Source organism: Balaenoptera physalus, assembly GCF_965194825.1.
Source record: "Balaenoptera physalus genome assembly, chromosome: 10".
NCBI classification, from domain to species: domain Eukaryota; kingdom Metazoa; phylum Chordata; class Mammalia; order Artiodactyla; family Balaenopteridae; genus Balaenoptera; species Balaenoptera physalus.
In genome coordinates, this window is record NC_138889.1 from 36,174,499 (window position 1) to 36,195,477 (window position 20,979).

The 20,979-nt window shown below is 34.6% G+C and overlaps 1 protein-coding gene across 2 annotated transcripts in view; it reads right to left on the bottom strand.

Moving 5' to 3' along the window:
• CNTN5 (contactin 5) overlaps window positions 1-20,979 on the bottom strand; it is a 1,367,783-nt gene that overhangs the window by 499,108 nt on the left and 847,696 nt on the right. For both annotated transcript variants that reach the window (XM_082409880.1, XM_082409881.1), the window contains 2 exons: window positions 10,487-10,610; window positions 10,183-10,358 (listed from right to left, as the gene is read on the bottom strand). In XM_082409880.1, coding sequence (XP_082266006.1) covers window positions 10,183-10,358; window positions 10,487-10,610 — 300 coding nt within the window. The remainder of the gene's footprint in view (window positions 1-10,182; window positions 10,359-10,486; window positions 10,611-20,979) is intronic.

Consider the following 20,979-nt stretch of genomic DNA (forward strand, 5'->3'; position numbering starts at 1 on the left):
GCTTATTATGCCACTTATATATGGAATTTTAAACAAAAACTGAGCTCACAGATACAGAGAACAGATTGGTGGTTGCCAAAGGCAGAAGGTGAGGGGTGGGTGAAATGGGTGAAGGGGGTCAAAAGGTACAAACTTCCAGTTATAAAATAAATAAGTCATGGGCATGTAATGTACAGCATGGTGACTATAGTTAATAATAGTTTATTGAATATTTGAAAGTTACTAAGAGAGTACACCTTAAAGATTCTCATCACACAAAAAAAGGCTTTTTGCAAGTATGTAAGGTGACAGATGTTAACTAGACTTATTGGGGTGACCAATAAGTATACAACATATACAAATTTTGAATCATGTTGTACACTTGAAACTAATATAATATTATACATCAATTGTACCTTAAATTCAAAAATAAATGAAATTTTAAAAATTATTTAAAAGAAAGGCAAATAAATACATACATACATATATGTCCATAGAGATAGGCTTAATGGTTTATGAAGTGATTCCCATGACCCAACAAACTCCATGCTTGGCCCTTAAGTCCCACAGAATGGACAGAACATAACCTTGGCATAGAAAAATCATCCTCATCCCACTTTAGTCTAAACTTAGACTGTAAGCCCAATAAACATACCTCAGAGATACAATCTTATCAAACTTACAGACTAGCTTAAATGCCCAATGTGTGAGGATATCCTAAACAAAGTTGTGGAAGATGCTTATCATATTTTAATATGAGATCCAACACAGATCATACAGTATCATTTACAGTTGAACAATACTTTATTGCAATAAGTTGAAGAAGCTTTTAGCTTAAAAAACTCTTGTTTCAGATACGCAAGTAGGTCTGTTAGGATTTATAATGAGAAACCCATGTGCGTTTCCATAATTTTCCCAAAATACTAAATTTTGACTAAAAACAAAAACGAAAAAAGACATAGAAACACTGCAGAAAGCTCATATAGAAACCAGGACCATGAACTCACAGGTGCGGAAGCCCTTCTGAGCAGCACACAGCTAATTATTTGGTCTTGCTTAGGGGTTATCCTCTTAGTTCCTCTTCTTTACATTCTTTGGGAATGGGAAAAATACCAGTTAAACCCAACTACCATGTGGTTCTTCCACTGAGTGTTACAAAGTTATGGCGGTAGTAAAGTAGTTTCTACTTCTCTTGAGATAATAGTTGTGTTTTATTGAAAAAAAATAAGTTTTTTTCTAGTCCCACATACTATTTACAACATTGAGTATCTTCTGTGTGGCATAATGTTTCCCTAGAAGCAAATTAAAATCTAGAGGAAACCTATACCTTACTTGGAAAGCAGAAATTCGTTTCACTAATTAGACACTCTCTATTTTGTATTTTCAGCATCTTCCGCTACACTGACTCCCTTCTTTCTACTACCAAATAACACAATGTTTCACTATCATGTCATGTCAACAAAACTCTGTTAAACATCCTCGTTACTGTTACAGTCAAAATCATAATCCACTATAATATCTTGTACTTAAATGCCTTCAATTCTGATTTCTGTCTCGATCTTTACTAAAATTGATTTTTAAAAGTCTCAAAGTCCTAAGGTCTTTTCTGAGTGTTACAATATTTGACGTGAATGACAGTTCCTACCTTAAAATTCTGAATATCAGTTCTATTTTATTGGTTTCTGCTGCACCTCTCGGATCATTCTTTTCTTATCTTCTTCACTAACTCCTGTCTTTCTATCTTTCACTATCTTTCTATCAGAGAAATGTGTATAATCCTAAAGGTTAATCCTTAGTCCTGTTTTCTTCCTAATATAATTTCTCTTGATGAACCATCCCTATGGTTTCATTGAGTCTCTCAATATGTTATGTTCCTGCTTGCCTTTCCTGAGGGTCAACCAATATTTTTAAATGTTGGGTATTTTCTTCAGAAAATCAGAATAAAACTACCTCATCTGAAATCACTTTATTCTTCCAGAAACTTGCTCCTCTTCTCTGTGTGACTTCATTATGTAACAGCATTATGTATTGCTCAATTGAATTGATCAAAGCTCAGAATTTTGATATTTTAACTCCTCCATATTTTTTTACATTTCCACCCTTTTTTATTCAGCCATTTGCAAATTCTCATTTATTTTGGAGCCTCCTACAGATACCTATCATATCCAATACATCAGGGCCTTCAAGTCCTTTCTACCTAGGTTATCAAAATGACTTCTTAATTTGACTTTTCCTACAGAGTTGTCTGCATACATATTTCCAGAGCAACCCTCTGATTCTCTCTGCCCTTTATGCACTTAAAGGGTAAGTTACAAACTTCTGTTTAATTATGGTAAAACATCAGGGATTTATGCAGGGGCAATATGGTCATAATTGTGTTTTATATCATCTCAGAAAACAATACAGAGGGATTTTAGTGGGGTTCGGGTAGGGTGGAGAAGGGAGATGTTAAGGAGTAGAAGAAGCGGGCAGGAGTTCCAAGTAGGCAATTTTTCTGGTAGGTCAAGGAGAGATACTCATTATGGGCTCCTTGACTTCTAGAACAATGCCCAAGAGAGTAGAGATTGAGTAAATGTTCTATGAATAAAACAACTACAGATATGCTGAACAAAAACTGCATGGTTAAGTACAGTGTAGGGTAGAACAAGGTAGATTATAAGTATGACGTTCGAAGTTAGATATGAATTGGAGTTGCTGTTCTATTATTTACTAGCTGTGTGACTTTGGGAAAATAACTTGACATTCCTGAGCTTCACTTTTTTTTCATTTATAAATTAGGTCAAAAATAGAACTTCCCTCATAAGGTTGATAGGAAGATTAAAGAGGGTGATGATGCATTAAATGCGTTTAACAGTTTGCCTGACTTTTAAGTGTTCAATAGCTATTGCTGCTTATTCTTGTGTTAGTGTTATTAAATTTATGTACATACAGACAGACAGACATATACATACACACATATACATATACACATCTATACATCCACATCTCTATTCGTCTATGTATCTATCCATCCATCTATTGTTATACAAGAAGAGTAGCAATGTGTGGAAAAGGCAATCAGATTACAAGAACTTTAGACTGTGTAATACATATTCACTTGGACTTGTCCCTCAAGAAAAGATTTTTTGGAGTAAAATAAATTTAGAAAAGACTCATATCTGCCCTTTGTTTATGCTTCTTGTTGTATATTAGTATCTTTCTATTCATCAGGATTATATAATGTCCTGAGATGGAACTGCTATTTTATCAAGTAAAAGTGGCACTAGTAGTGAGATTAAATTCCATTGTACTTTTATGCCTTGGAATTTTTTATGCTGGGAAAAGATCTCTAAAGACACTCTGCTAAGGATTAGGGAACAATGAATTAGGTAAATGGGCTTGAGCATTAAGGGTCAGAGGATTTATATGCTCCCTGATCCTGGTCTTTCTGGGTTACTTCACACAACATGAGTGAGGAACTGCCTTTCTGAATTTCTAAAAACTAGAAGCAGAGCACTGAGATCACTGAGAGGAGCTCTTGTACCCGAGCTCAAGCCATTTAACTGTTATCTCTCACATGTGGCCAGAGTTATTCACGATTTCCATAAATAATGAAAATATGTGTTTGGATGAACTTTAATAAACACAACTCTTGCAAATTTTTAAATAAAATTAAGAATTAATTATTTGAGGACAATCGGCCACAGATTTCCACTTTGATTCACTCATAACTTTCCTTTAAAGCATAAAATCAAATATTTTTAGATTTTTTTTTGATGTGGACCATTTTTAAAGTCTTTATTGAATTTGTTACAATATTGCTTCTGTTTTATGTTTTGGTTTTTTGGCCACAAGGCATGTGGGATCTTAGCTCCCTGACCAGGGATCGAACCTGCACCCCCTGCATTGGAAGACAAAGGCTCAACCACTGGTCCCCTAGGGAAGTGCCTATGGATCACCATAAGGGGAGGGTGGTGTAGTCGGCAGAATGTGAAACTATTTTTAATTAAAAATTTTTTCTGTGATCTCAAAGAATTCATACTATAGTTTGTCAAGGGGTCATATACTCACAGGTACCATATCTATTATGATCAGAATAATTGTCATTTTAAAGGAAAACTTAAACTGTATTCTTTGAGTAATGATGTTATAAAAGTAAAACAGTGTTGCTTTGTTTATAGAAGACAAAATTACAAACTAATAACTTCTCTTGTAATAAAATCAGATAATTTTATAATTAGTAAAATCATCCATGCCAGAGTGACTCATCCAGGTTAATATTCAAATAATTTAATAAATTTATTATGAACTAAACCTCATAGACTAATGGGATAAAGCTTTGAATATACTGTAGAGTTAGCAATTATTCAAATAATTTTATTAGATATTAAATGCTAGTAAAATGTGATTTTAAAGTCTAGAGTCAATTTTACTTTAGGGGAAAAAGTTAAGAAAAAACTAGAGAAGTAATTTTTGAGTTCTATATGAAAATGAAAGGTTAAATTAAACTGCTTAAATACAAAGTCTACAAAAATCATATATCTCTCAAAGAGTTAAGGGGGTTATTTTAATCAACTGCTTCAAGGAAAACTAATGCAATATTCTGGATCTACATCATCTTAAATGCCCTGAAAAGCAATATGTTTGAATTTAGATATGAACTATCAATTTACTGGATGGCATATAAAGATATTTTTGAAGCAAGAGACAGCATGAGGAGATTTTATTCTTGATTCATTTTATGTTTGACTTGCTGGTATGAATTATTTCTAAAAATCCAAACTTTGGAGAAACTGTTATGAGCCTTAGATTTCTGAAGGATGTTTGAGAAGTGTGTAGTGTCACATTATCAATTCAAAATTCTCATCAGCATGGTAATGAGCTAATAGAGTGACAAAGTTTTATATGGTGTATTCCTGCTTGTCACTGAAGAAAAATCACTATACTAGGTGAGGAAATTATACTCATGATGAACATAAGCTACAGGAGTAAAATATACTCTGTCAAAAATAATCTTATTGATAACCAGTAACAATCATCACTAGCAATAATACTCCAACTTTGTGTTTATTTATGTCTTTCTTTCTGAACTTAAAAATCAGTTCACAGACATGACTTCTCCACCTCATTAATTTTTACTACACCCTTATGAGATATATATTTATTAATGCTAATGTATATTATTAACATTAACTAAGCTGAGCCATGTTTATAAATATTCATTTAGGGAGAACTTAAATTGAAAGATCCTCATGGGTAGATATTTAGACATGTGAGAGGTGGGTTAAAAGGAGCAGCAGCTGCTCAAATCCATCAGCTGCTCAAATCAAAATTAAAAAAAAAAAGATTTATAAATGAACGAAGTGAATAGCTTCATGATTAAGTTCTAGTTACATTTTAAAAATTGGTTTGGTTTTAAGTCAGGCTAATTAAACGTGCTATTGAGTTGATGTAGAGATGTTAAAATCTCTATATAAAGCCTCAGATGAGAAATTTCTATGAGAATTAAATGTCAAGAAAAAATTTTCTTCTCAAACAAACATCCTTTAAATGTTTGTATTTCTCCTTTTTCTCTGACTACTGGGATTCCCAAGGAAATATTTATGTCTTGACCATAATAATTATGAGACATATGGCTTATACTATCTTGACCTCTTATGATGAAATGTACTTTTTTCCTGGTGTTGTATTTACTAATTTACATATTTATCCTTTATGGTATATGATTTTACATGGCAAGTTAAATCACCTTTGGAATGAGGTTAAGATCAAATATATTAGTAAATCAAAATAATTATTATATAAATATACACTTGTTGATATGTTGAGTGACAAGGGAATAGGAACAAAACTTTAAAGAAACTAAATTTATTTTACACTTACAGTTAGTATACATTAGATATATCTTTTATTATTGCTACATCAACAGGTAAAAGTGCCAACACTCATTTCCTAATCACAATTCTCTTCAAAAGCCAGGATCTATGATGATAGTTTCAGCTTTTGATAACAGCCACAGTCATCCATGTCCTGTCTCAAGATTATTTAGAAAATGTAGCTTTCCAGGTCCTAACTATAGATTGTCTAACAAATTTTTAAATTAAGAGAAAAAGGTATAATAAATGAGAAAATATGATAAGAAAAAAATAATTACATACCAAAAGTACTATAAATCCCCAAATTCTAGATCTAGAAGGAGACCTAATGTGCCTTAAGCTCTTAAATTTCCATAAGGAAAATTAAGCAAGTGATTTATTAACTAATTTAAACAATGAGAATAAATGCAGAATGATTATATACTTATTTTTTATCCCAGTATTTATTTTTGTTTTACACATAGGTATTAATATATTGATTATAAAATGATGGTTGATGAAGCAAACATAAAAAGATTTTTTTGAAAGATTATAATATAATTATTGTTTGAGAAAGGAATTAAAATCAAAATGAGTATGCCATAAAATGAATATAATACATATTTATATAAGGAAAAGACTGAGTACTATTAGAGTTAAATAAGAGGTGTCATCTGTAAAATGTGTTTACATTTAACAGCATAATACTTCATAGGTTGGTTATGAAGATGAAATGAGTTAACATATTTTAAAACACTTAGAACATTGTCTGCCATAGAAGTAAGCATTAAATAAATATAAACTTGAGACCTTAAAAAAGTTTTTGTTTTTAAAAATCTTTTTTTACTAAACTGGTTTGGCAATAATGTCATCCTCCTCAGCACCGGAACTTATTTGGATCAATCTTATATGCACCTCTAACACCTAGATTTTAGTCTCTATAAATAACATTATGCCTTACGGTCAATGAAATGTAGCTGAATCTATACTTGGGGGGTGGGCACAAGATCAAGATGTTATTGGAGGAAAGCTAGAATATTTTAAAATATATTTCTGGTTAATGAGGACAAAGACTCTAACATTCAGGGATTCCCAATAGTCAAATTGTGACAATTTATATATGTATATGAATAAGGTAAATCTGCAAAATCTCATGCAACTTTAATGATACTCAGAATTGGAAAGTTTAATATGATGTATGTGTGTATATAATATATATAATTTTCATACAAAAGGAAGATAATTCTAGTAGGATATGTTTAAATGTTATTACTTTTAATAAGTATGGAATTGTTAATATATGAATATCTTGATTCTTCATTTAAATATGTACTTATTTATAAAATATAGATCAGTACTTTTTTCTATGAATATAATTAGGGAAGACACATTTAATGTTTATTTAACATTGTCCAATTAAGTCTTAAAATCACATTATTTTAGGCAAATATGTCATATTTCAAAAGGTGAAAACCTATGCAAAAGCTATAGATTTAAAGTATTATTATTATTATTTAAAGTATTATTATTTAAAGTATTATTGATATAACAAAAATAATGTTCAAATTATAAAAGAGGCCAAGTCTGTTAACAGTCTCACTTTGAAAGGAGCAACCCAAACTCAATTGGTTGATAACTCAGAAACTACTCTGGATTAGGTAATATGATCCTCTTTTCTATTTGATTTTAGAAAATCACAATTGCACTACACAATGTAGAAAACCATAGCTGAAAAAATTATTGTGTAATACATGATAAAATTAAGATATAAAGGTAAAAATATTTATATAACAAAATAATTGTAAACCGAGTTCATAAATTTGTAATCATTTTGATAATTTGTAATTTTGTCTAATTATATGACACAAAACATTTAACAAACTTGTATTAGATTTAAATATTTAATTTAATCTAATATGTTTTAATAATTATCTAAACTTACTAAATATACTTGTTTTGAAATATTAGTTATGTAATACATATTTAAATTTTTACATAAATAGTGGCTGATGGATATAAATAATTAATGATTTCAGCTTCAAAATGTATAAAAAGTAATCAGAGTTCCTGTAGCCACAAAAGCCCTTTGGACATTAAGCATTCTATCAACAACAAACAGTGAGTTCATTCTCTATCTCTGAGGCTGGTCATAGAAAATCATGATGTAAAGGAAAGTTGCCACCAAGTTTGTAATCTTGCTTTACATTTGTTTGCTCTCACTTCCTTTCAGAAGCCCCTTCTTTTCTTTCTCCCCAACATTCTACCTCATTTTCTCCCCTTAATCATAAAACTACCCTGATTCCTAGAGAATGGGTGACTCCTAGCACCCATGCTCACACCCAGGTATACTAGAAAGCAAACTGATTTTCTTCATCCTATCTTCTCTATCACCTGTATTTGCATTTTTTCCCCAAATATCACCAGGCAAAACATAAAACTAAGCCTAACAGACTTAATTTTTATATCATCAACGCAGACATAATGGAATCTAGGGGAGCAATTTTGAGGCAGAAGTGGCCTTCCTTATATAAGTGACTGACTGCTTCAACCAGGCATCTTACAGGCTCTTATGCATATGTATGGTCTCCAGAACACAGCAGTGAGTCAGGTGGGGTGGGGTTGGGGAGAGGCAGAGTAATAAGACACTACCAATGATTGTATGTGTCTGTCTACCCATACATTTAAGTTAAAAATAAAGCAAATATTGCTCTAAATTAAGTTCAGGACAGCTTGATGTGGAATAGATAAGATAAGTAAGTAGGTAGATAGGTTGATTGAGAGATAAAGCTTCCCTTGCCTAGTCATTGAACTGTAAATGCTGGTGCCAACTTGCTCACTGTAGGTGGGATTGACTATTTGATAGCTGTGACAGGTCTTTGCAAAAATCTAGAAAGACACAATCATATAGACATCTAGGATCTTTCAGTAAATAGATTTCTGGTCTGAATAATGCAGAAAACATTGCATATTTTGCCACCACTGCTGATTTGGGAGAAAAACAACTGATATACAGGCTATTGAGAATTAGCATACTTGTATTAGAGAGTATAGACCAAAGAGAAAGGTATAAGCCACTAATACTAGTACATTGTGTTTTCTGGATTTGCTGTATCTGTCTTGAAAAGACTGCTCTATTAAACAGAGGAGCAATTAGGTGGGTTGTTTATTTGGTTTATTAGGATTTTTTCAATGTACATACTGAAAAGTTTTAGGTTCTGTGATACACCACATAATATTTTCAAAAACAAAAGGAGTATACTTAGGCTTCTATCTTGGTATATTTGGTGTATGTAAAGTACAAATCTAAACTCCTTAGCCAATTATACTTTAAAAGATATTTTGATTTTTTTAGTATCTAGCTCGATGTTCTCGAAACTGAATCCATTATCATTCCTTTATTCTTTCCTTTTCTCCTTCACACTCCTTTAATAGGATGTCTGGGTTCTGGGTTAATTAGACATAATACATGACGATTATACAGACAAAAATCAATTATTCCATTATTCAGGGTGTAATTTTAACTTAAAAATCTTTTTGTGACAAATTACATAGCCATTATAGTTACATATGAATTATTAACACAAAGATCCCTGGCCCTTCTATTTCTTAGAGATTATAATCCTCAAGAATTTAATTCAAATAGGATTACCTACTAAGAAATGATCTCACCCAGTAGCCTATCCTTAATTTGGTGTAAGACCCCATCATAAATGAAATGATTTCAAGAGTTTTAAGAAATCTCTACATTGAGTTAATTAGATATACGATCTATTTTAGAAAATGTATATATTCTAGTATACATGAATGATTACATGTGGTGTCTTTTTTCTAATAAAAAAACTGGGACACTTGGGAGGGAAGTTATAATCAGAATCTGAGATATTAGCATTTCAGAGGCATTTCTTTGGTTACCTGACTACAAGCAGAATTTTTAGTGTGTGCTATCTTATGTCCAGAAGAATCTATAGCAAACAGTGACTATAATAGACAGTAGAAGAATAAAAGCAGTTAAGTGTATGTTTTAAAGGCAGACAGAAAAAATTAAAAATCTATTTCTTACTAGATTTCAAAGGATATTTCAATTCTAAAACTTTATCTGCTTTTATGAACAGAATTTTTAACCTCACCAGACTACTATTTATGTGAAGAGGGCAAACATTTCAGGGAATTTGAAAATATCTCAGGAAGAAACACATTGTTTTCATACTTCTAATCATTACCAGTTTATACCATGATTTTAAAAGTTGAAGTCATAAGCTATTGCCTCACTAAACTTTAAAGTTTTATATATATATATATGTATATGTATATATATACACACACACACACACTATATATGTATATGTGGAAAGAGCAATACTTTACTCACAGGCAAACTGAAGTACAGCTTCTCTACTAAGAATACTTCCAAACGTGTTGGCTGCCAAACACTGATAATGGCCAGAATCCTTTGCTTCACTTGGATTGCTTATAATGAAGGCCCCATCTATCAAACTGTAGCGATAATCACTTTCCAAATCTATTTCTGTTCCATTTCGAAGCCATCTTAGGAAAAATCAGAAGACAAATACATAAAAATTACTTGAGACATTATAATACTCCCTGGGAGTGTCAGAATCTCATTGAAAGGAATTTTTAAGACTTAAGAAAAATGATTAACAGTGAATTTCTACCTGTAATTGGGAACTGGGTTGCCACGAGCTTCACAATTCAGTGCTAGTTTCTTTTCATCAGAATCAGTCGGGAAAATTATATCATCTGGTTCTTGCACAAACACTGGCCCGTAGTCCACACTTTCTGTAAGGACCAAAAGAAAACACTTTAAAATTTCTCGAAATATCAAGACATTTTTTCTCCACTATGTTCCTAATCAAAATTATTGCACTTTCCTCATAATAAACAGGCATATTATCAAAGAAAGATATAGCTAGCAAATTACATTGTTTTAGAAAATTGCAGACACCTAAATGGATTTTTTCTGTCATTGACCAAGACTGCTTTTAAAAATATGATATATGAAATGAAAAAACACATCTCAAACATAGATGTTGTACATTTTAAAATATATATCTTTGAATTCACCAAAAGTGGAGCTAAGGAGAATAATATTAAACAAAAATATTATTTTAAAAAACCCAAAATTTTGTAAAAGTCTTAGAATGTTAAAAATAATATATGATAAAGGAAAATCATGAACTAATATAGTGTTACTACTTGTGTACTACAGACATGAAAATGTTGGTCCTCGTGCATTTTTCACATATTCCTTTCTTCACTCATTCAATCAAGGACTTTTAGTGCTTAATGATGCTGGATTGTAAGGGGAAAATGATGTAATGCAAGTACACACATTCTCATGGAATAAATGAGACATGTCCTCAAAATAAGTCAAATAATTGAATAAAGATGACAAAACTGTATACAATTAAATGTTTACCAGCTGGTAGATAAAGTAAATAAGTAAATAAGAAGAGAAGAGGCATAAAAAGGAAGGCATCTTTTTCCTTAGCTACAACCAAAAAAAATTACATTAAAATAACTAAAATGTATTATTCTATACCAAATTATATTGCTGTTACTTAAAGTTTTATTTTAAAAGAGGAAAATAAATGATTTGATAAATAAATAACTTGAGAAAATTATTGTCAAAATATTATACTGCATGTTGTTGCATCATAATGAATTTTTAAAAATTCAGAAAAGCACATGAAACCTTGTCAAAATCTCAGTTAGAATTAAACTGCACAATCAAGTCATGAAAAAAGAATTCCTTCTGGTCTTTATTCATTAAAATATAATTATTTAAATTAATGTTATAAATATCTATGATGCATAAGATTAACTTTTAATAAATATATCTTATATTTTTATATATATTTTAAAATTCTTGAGCTTTAGAGTCAGACACTTGGGTTCAAATTCTAATACCATCATTTTCTAGCCTTGAGCCAACTACTTTTATCCTTTGCTGCTTCATCTATTAATTGTGGATAATAATGTCTCCTTACAATATTATTATGAGGATGGATCAACATTTGTAAATACTTAGTATGCCACAAGTACTCAGTAAATTATAATTAATAAGAATAATAACTAAAGTTTACTTGTGTTATAATTACTATATGTCAGACATTATACTGAATAATTTATATGCAATATATCATGTAACACATAACAACAATGTGACTAGAATTAATTTCCTCGTTTTATTTTTATTTCTTTTATAGAGCAGTGATTTTTAATTTTTCTCTTTAGCAGTAGTACCCTTTATTTTTTAATTAATTTTTATTTCAGTATAGTTGATTTACAATGTTATGTTAGTTTCAGGTGTACAGCAGAGTGAATCAGTTATACATATACATATATCTACTCTTTTTTAGATTTTTTTTTCCCATATAAGCCATTACAGAGTATTGAGTAGAATTCCCTGTGCTATATGATAGGTTTTTATTAGTTATCTATTTAGTTTCCCCATTTTGTAGAAGACAAAACTGAGGCTGAAATCAATTAAGTAAATTTGTATAGTAAATAAATGATAACTTTGGGACACAAAGCCAGGGCTTTGGAATATAGAACCTGATTACCACTACCACTATCACTACTACTACTATTACTATTATTTATAACAATAATAATTATTATTATACATTTAAATAACATTTACAAACACTTTCATATATTATTATTTAATTATCTGAGCTGAGTTTTATAATTATTTGTAATTCAAAGTTGAAAACGCTGAGGTTCTGAGAGGAGACTTCCACAAAATTAGCCACATAGTAAATAGTTGATTTTAACTAAGTTTCTATGGTTCCAAATCTTATATTCTGAAAATTGTCAAAACAGAACAAGAGAAATAAAGGCTTCCCAGACTGGGGAAAAGCAGAGAGTTGAGATCTGCTAAACCACAGACTGGAAAATAAGGGACTAGTCTGAAAAACATGTATTCTGACTGCTTGTACTCTGTTAGATATCTTTGTTCATTGTCACTTTGAAAGCATCTTAGTGACTCAGTGAGCCCTCTTCCTCTCTCTCTCTCTCTCTCTTTGTTCTTCCTCTTTCTCTTGGTTTTCTCTTAGAAATAAAGTTCATTGTAAGGGGTGGAAGAGCCTGGGTCGATGTAGAGCTTTCCAGTCCCCAGCAAAGAGTAATCAAAGATGATTCTATCATCTCTGAAGGGATTCGTTTTTAAAATTCCATACCAACAACGTATTATTATAGACAAAATCAGACAGACTATTTTATACATACACCTGTAGTAGTAGACTCCATCTATTGATAAAAATGATGCATTGCAGGAGACCTTAAGATGGCAGAGGAGTGAGGCGTGGAGATCACTTTCTTCCCTACAAATACATCAAAAATACATCTACATGTGGAACAACTACTACAGAACACCTACTGAATGCTGGCAAAAGACCTCAGACTTCCAAAAAGGCAAGAAAATCCCCACGTACCTGGATAGGGCAAAAGAAAAAAGAAAAAACAGAGATAAAAGAAAAGGGATGGGACCTGCACCTCTAGGAGGGAGCTGTGAAGGAGGAAAAGTTTCTACACACTAGGAAGCCCCTTCACTGGCAGAGACGGGGTGGGTGTGGGGAAAGCTTCAGAGCCACGGAGGAGAGTGCAGCAACAGGGGTGCAGAGGGCAAAACAGAGAGATTCCCACACAGAGGATAGGTGCCGACCAGCACTCACCAGCCTGAGAGGCTTGTCTGCTCACCTGCCAGGGTGAGTGGGGGCTGAGAGCTGAGGCTTGGGCTTTGGAGGTCAGACCCCAGGGAGAGGGCTAGGGTTGGCTGTGTGAACACAGCCTGAAGGGAGCTAGTGCTCCACAGCTAGCCAGGAGGGAGTCCGGGAAAAACTCTGGACCTACCTAAGAGGCAAGAAACCATTGTTTCAGGGTGAGCGAGGAGAGGGGATTCATTCCCTCTCTGCCCACAGAAGGCAGGGGACCACCTAAATGAGCGCCAGAGACAGGAGTGAGCCACGGCTATCAACTCAGACACCAAAGAAGGGCATGAAACGCTAATGCTACTCCTGCAGTCACCAAGAATCCTGGGTGCAAGCACAGGTCACTATCTACAACCCCCGGGAGCCTGTGCAGCCCGCCATTGCCAGGGTCCTGTGATCCAGGGACAACTTCCCTGGGAGAACACATGGCATGCCTCAGGCTGTTGCAATGTCACACCAGCCTCTGCTGCTGCAGTCTCGCCCCACATTCCAATTTTAACTACCATACGCCTCCCTCTCCCTGGCCTGAATTAGCAACAGCCCCCTAATCAGCCTCTGCTTTAACCGCATCCTTTCTGGGAGGGAACAGAAGCCTGGGGGCAAGCTACATGCAGAGGTGGGGCCAAAACCAAATCTGAACCCCAGGGGCTGTGTGAACAAGGAAGACAAAGGGAAATTTTTATGTGCAGCCTCAAAAGCAGCAGATTAAATCCCCACAATCAATTTGATATACCCTGCATCTGTGGAATACCTGAATAGACAACAAAGCAACCCAAAATTGAGGCGGTAGACTTTGGGAGCAACTGTAGACTTGGAGTTTGCTGTCTGTGACTGACTTGTTTCTGATTTTTATGTTTATCTTAGTACAGATTTTAGAGCTTGTTATCATTGGTGGATTTGTGCTTCGATTTGGTTGTTCTCTTCTTTTTTTCTTATTACTTTTCTATTTTTTTATTTTAATAGTTTTATTTTATTTTTCTTTCATTTTTTCTCACTTTTCTTCTGACCCGTGTATCTGACAGGGTCTTGGTGCTCTGGCATGGCGTCAAGCCTGAGTCTCTGAGGTGGGAGAGCTGACTTCAGAACATTGGACCACCAGAGATCTCCCAGCCCCACATAATATAAATTGGTGAGAGCTCTCCCAGAGATCTCTGTCTCAACACTAAGACCTAGCTCTACCCAAAGGCCAGCAAGCTCCAGTGCTGGATGCCCAGTGCCAAACAACTAGCAAGACAAGAACACAACCCCACCCATTAGAATAAAGGCTGCCTAAAGTCATACTAAGTTCACAGACACCCCAAAACACCCCCCACAAATGCAGCCCTTCCCACCAGAAAGACAAGATCCAGCTCCACCTACCAGAACACAGGCACCAGTCCCCTCCACGAGGAAGCCTACACAAACCACTGAACCAACCTTACCAACTGAGGCAGACATCAAAAACAATGGGAACTAAGAACTGCAGCCTGCAAAAAGGAGACCACAAACACAGTAAGTTAAGCAAAATGAGAAGACACAGAAATATACAGCAGATCAAGGAGCAAGGTAAAAACCCACCAGACCAAACAAATGAAGAGGAAATAGGGAGTCTACCTGAAAAAGAATTCAGAGTAATGATAGAAAGGATGATCCAAAATCTTGGAAATAGAATGGAGAAAATACAAGAAACGTTTAACAAGGACATAGAAGAACTAAAGAGCAAAGAAACAATGATGAACAACACAATTAATTAAATTAAATATTCTCTAGAAGGAATCAATGGGAGAATAACTGAGGCAGAAGAATGGATAAGTGACCTGGAAGATAAGGAAATAACTACCACAGAGCAGAATAAAGAAAAAAGAATGAAAAGAATTGAGGGCACTCTCAAAGACTTCTGGGACAACATTACATGCACCAACATTCAAATTATAGGGGTCCAAGAAAAGAAGAGAAAAAGAAACAGTCTGAAAAAATACTTGAAGAGATTGTAGTTAAAAACTTCCCTAACATGGGAAAGGAAATAGTCAGTCAAGTCCAGGAAGCACAGAGAGTCCCACACAAGATAAATGCAAGGAGAAACATGCCAAGACACATATTAATCAAACTATCAAAAATTAAATACAAAGAAAAATGTTAAAAGCAGCAAGGGAAAACCAACAAACAACATACAAGGGAATCCCCATAAGGTTAACAGGTGATCTTTCAGCAGAAACTGCAAGCCAGAAGAGAGTGGCAGGACATATTTAAAGTGATGAAGGGGAAAAGCCTACAACCAAGATTACTCTACCCAGCAAGGATCTCATTCAGATTCAACGCAGAAATGAAAACCTTTACAGACAAGCAAAAATTAAGAGAATTCAGCAACATCAAACGAGCTTTACAACAAATGCTAAAGGAACTTATCTAGGCAGGAAACACAAGAGAAGGAAAAAGCCTACAAAAACAAACCCAAAACAATTAAGAAAATGGTAATAGGAGAATACATATTGATAATTACCTTAAATGTAAATGGATTAAATGCTCCAACCAAAAGACATAGACGGCCTGAATGAATACATAAACAAGACTTGTATATATGCTGTCTACAAGAGACCCATTTCAGACCTAGGGACACATACAGACTGAAAGTGAGGGGATGGAAAAAGATATTCCCTGCAAATGGAAATCAAAAGAAAGCTGGAATAGCAATTCTCATAACAGACAAAATAGACTTTAAAACAAAGACTATTACAAGAGACAAAAAGGACACTACATAATGATCAAGGGATCAATCCAAGAAGAAGATATAACAATTATAAATATTTATGCACCCAACATAAGAGCACCTCCATACATAAGGCAAATGCTAACAGCCATAAAAGGGGAAATCGACAGTAACACAATCATAGTAGGGGACTTAAACACCCCACTTTCACCAAAGGACTGATCATCCAAAATGAAAATAAATAAGGAAACACAAGCTTTAAATGACACATTATCAAGATGGACTTAATTGATATTTATAGGACATTCCATCTAAAAACAATAGAATACACTTTCTTCTCAAATGCTCATGGAACATTCTCCAGGATAGATCATATCTTGGGTCACAAATCAAGCTTTGGTAAGTTTAAGAAAATTGAAATCATATCAAGTATCTTTTCCAACCACAATGTTATGAGACTAGATATCAATTACAGGAAAAAACTGTAAAAAATACAAACACATGGAGGCTAAAAAATACACTACTAAATAACCAAGAGATCACTGAAGAAATCAAAAAATACCTAGAAACAAATGACAATGAACACATGATGACCCATAACCTATGGAATGCAGCAAAAGCAGTTCTAAGAGGGAAATTTATAGCAATACAATCCTACCTCAAGAAACAAGAAAAATCTCAAATAAACAACTTAACCTTACACCTAAAGCAATTAGAGAAAAAAGAACAAAAAAAATCCAGAGTCAGGAGACAGAAAGAAATCATAAAGATCAGATCAGAAATAAATGAAAAAGGAATGAAGGAAACGATAGCAAAGGTCAATAAAACTAAAATTGGTTATTTGAGAAGATAAACAAAATTGATAAACCATTAGCCAGACTCATCAAGAAAAAAAGGGAGAAGACTCAAATCAATAGAATTAGAAATGAAAAAGGTGAAGTAACAACTGACACTGCAGAAATACAAAGGATCATGAGAGATTACTACAAGCAACTATATGCCAATAAAATGGACAACCTGGAAGAAATGGACAAATTCTTAGAAAAGCACAATCTTCTGAGACTGAACGAGGAAAAAAGAGAAAATATAAACAGACCAATCACAAGCACTGAAATTGAAACTGTGATTAAAAATCATCCAACAAACAAAAGCCCAGGACCAGATGGCTTCACAGGTGAATTCTAGCAAACATTTAGAGAAGAGCTAGCACCTATCCTTCTCAAACTCTTCCAAAATATAGCAGAGGGAGGAACACTCCCAAACTCATTCTACAAGGCCACCATTACCTTGATACCAAAACCAGACAAAGATGTCATAAAAAAAGAAAACTACAGACCAATATCACTGATGAACATAGATGCAAAAGTCCTCAACAAAATACTAGCAAACAGAATCCAACAGCACATTAAAAGGATCACATACCATGATCAAGTGGGGTTTATCCCAGGAACTGAAGGATTCTTCAGTAGATGCAGATCAATCAATGTAATACACCTTATTAACAAACTGAAGTATAAAAACCATATGATCATCTCAATAGATGCAGAAAAAGCTTTTGACAAAATTCAACACCGATTTATGATAAAAACTCTCCAGAAGTAGGCATAGAGGGAACTTACCTCAACATTATAAAGGCCATATATGACAAACCCACAGCCATCATTGTTTTCAATGGTGAAAAACTGAAAGCATTTCCTCTAAAATCAGGAACAAGACAAGGATGCTCACTCTCACCACTATTATTTAACATAGTTTTGGACGTTTTAAACACAGCAATCAGAGTAGAAAAAATTGATTTGCAAATGTTGAACCATACTTGTGTTCCTGGGATAAATCTGACTTGATCATGGTGTATGATCCTTTTTAGATATTATCATATTCAGTTTGCTAATATTTTGTTGAGTATTTTTGTATGTATATTCATCAAACATATTGGTCTATAATTTTATTTTTTTGTAGTGTTATTATCTGGTCTTGGTATCAGGGTTGTTGTAACCTCATATGATGAATTTTGGAGTGTTCCATCCTCTTCAGCTTTGGGAATAGTTTGAGAAGGACAGGTATTAGTTCCGCTTTATGTGTCTTATAGAATTCCCCTGTGAAACCATCCAGTCCTTGACGGGCTTTGTTTGCTGGGAGTTTTTTAATTACAAATTCAATTTCAATACTAGTGATCAGTCTGTTAAAATAGTCTGATTTTCTTGATTCCGTCTTGGCAGTTTGTATCTTTCTAAAAATTTGTTCATTTCTTCTAGGTTGTCCAATTTGTGGGCATATAACTGTTCATAGCATTCTCTTATGGTTTTTTTTTGTATCTCTGTGATATCATTTGTCATTTCTAGTCTTTCATTTCTATTTTGTTTATTTGGGTCAGAGATCTCTTCAATTGCTTTCATTTTATAAAATTTATTTTTATTTTTCCTGTTCTATTTGGGTGATTTTCATTATTCTATCTTCCAGATAACTTATTTGTTATTCTGTATCACTTAGTCTGCTATTCATTCCTTCTAAGGTGTTTTGTATTCCATATACTGAATTATTTATTTTTGATTGGGTCTTTTTTATATTTTCTAGTTCCTTGTTAAAATGTTCAGTGGTTAGATCAATTATTTTTCCTAATTCAGTTAACATTTTTATTTCCAATACTTTGAATTCTTTAACTGGTAATTATTTCTGTTTATTTGTTTTTCAGGGGTATTTTCTTGTTCTTTCAATTGAGAATAGTTCCTCTACATTTTCATTTTACTTAATTTTCTCTGTCTCTATGAATTTAGGTGAAATAATTACCAATTACAGCCTTGAAGTGGTGTTCTTATGTGGGAACCTCCCTACGCAGACTGTGTATGCCTAATGCCTTTGGTAGGATGGCTGGATCTGAAGCGGACGCCAGTCACATCTTTCCTCAAGGTGTGCTGGTAGCTGTCACCTTGGTAAGGAGTGGGGCTGGAGATGGAGGAGCTAAAGCTGGCACTGTGTATGAGTCAGGACTTCCTCTCTGATCAGTGGCTATCACCACACTGTCAGGGGTAGGGTCTGATCCCAAGTTACTGGCGCAGAAGCCCTGAGGATTGGGCTCTAAGTGGCTCTCTTCCCTTATTGTGTATTTTTCTCTCTCCCCACACCAGGACCTTTGCCCCAGAAGAGGGGAGTGCTGAAGCAAGTGGGGCCCACGTGCAAACAGAGGTCCATGTGCTGCCTGTGTAGGCAAATGTGGCTCTGCTCAGATGCAACCTTGTGTGCAAGTTCCCTTTGTCTGTCACAGCCAATCGTTGCCCCCTGCCTCTGTTTCTCCCATCACCCTCTCACTGTTGTGGAGTCACTTCTCAGGGCTGGCAGAACCCACATGGACTCTCAGCACATGTTTGGAGGTTAGCTGTGGTGGACCAGTCACTGTCAGAGATCTAGGCAGCTTTTGGGACACTGCCTGAGGAAGTGCCTACTATGGCTGCTGCCACCCTCCCTGGGCTCTGCCCTGAGACAAGATAGCTTCTGCATCCCATGGTAGAGTCCTTTCCCCAGTCAAGCTGCTCCAGATCCAGCACTGCACTGTGCCATGGAGTGAGTGGGGCCAGAGCATTTGCTTGACTTGGGCTGTGGCGTGCACCACGAGGTGGTCGGTCATGGGAAACCTGCAGCCACTAGAGCAGGACCCTCTCTGCTCTGCCTTGGGGGCTAGTTAGAGTGTGCACGCGCCTCACAAGTGGAGTGCAGGCTTTTCCAGACATTCTCTCTGATCCAAAGGTCTTTCAACCAGCCAAGGGGGCTTGTCTCCTCTGCATGGGACTTCAGCACAGGGACACCCAGTCTGTGGCTTGAGCCGCTCACTCCCCTGGGTGGGTGTATACCGGTGTAATCTCCCTTGTCCTCTGAGTCCCTTCCAGGGGCACAGGTCTTGACCCAATTGCTTTTCTTCCCTTCCTACCCAACTGCATCTGCATCTTTCTTATATCCTTGGTTGTATCGGAGTGTTGCTAGTTTCCAGTTCATTTTCAGTGGGTTCCACACGTAGATGTACTTTTTTGTGTATTTGTTGGGGGAGGTAAGCTCCACATATTCTTATTCCACCATCTTTATTTCCCTCCTCAAAACTTTCTTTTTTGGGAATATTTCTTCTTCATTTGTTTTATTTTCCTCATACCACTTAAACATATGTTGGCTTTTTTTAAAAAAATTTCTGCTCTATCATCTCTCTAACAAGTTTTATATTTTTATTATTTTCCTATTTGTTTGACTTCTAATTTGTTTGCTATGCTCCTATCTTTTCAGTTGCTTCTATATTACCAATAATGATTGTTTCAACTCGTTAATGGTTTTATTTGTCTCTCCTACTTGTTTCCTGATCTCTAGTTGCCTTTATATTACCAATAATTAGGGTTTCAACTCTTTAATGGTTTTCTTTGTCTCTTCCATTTGTTTCCTGAGCTCTAAGGATTACTTCTTATCATTTTCTGTTATCTTGTCATATGTACTTTGATTTCATGTATGGGTTCTTTAAACTGTTCTTCCAATGTTATTGTCAGTCACATCCTCAGAGGAAGACAGTTGTTATATCCTGAGTACAATTTTTCAGATTATGGAGGGATCCACACAAGACAAACTGAAATCTCTGGCCTGGCCAACAACCAACAAGAGACTGCAGTCTACTAACAACCACGAGTGTGTTTTCAAGTGGAACTTCCTTCAGTCAGTCCTTCAAAGGTGAATGCAGCTACAATCAACAGCTTGACTGACATTTCATCTCATGAGA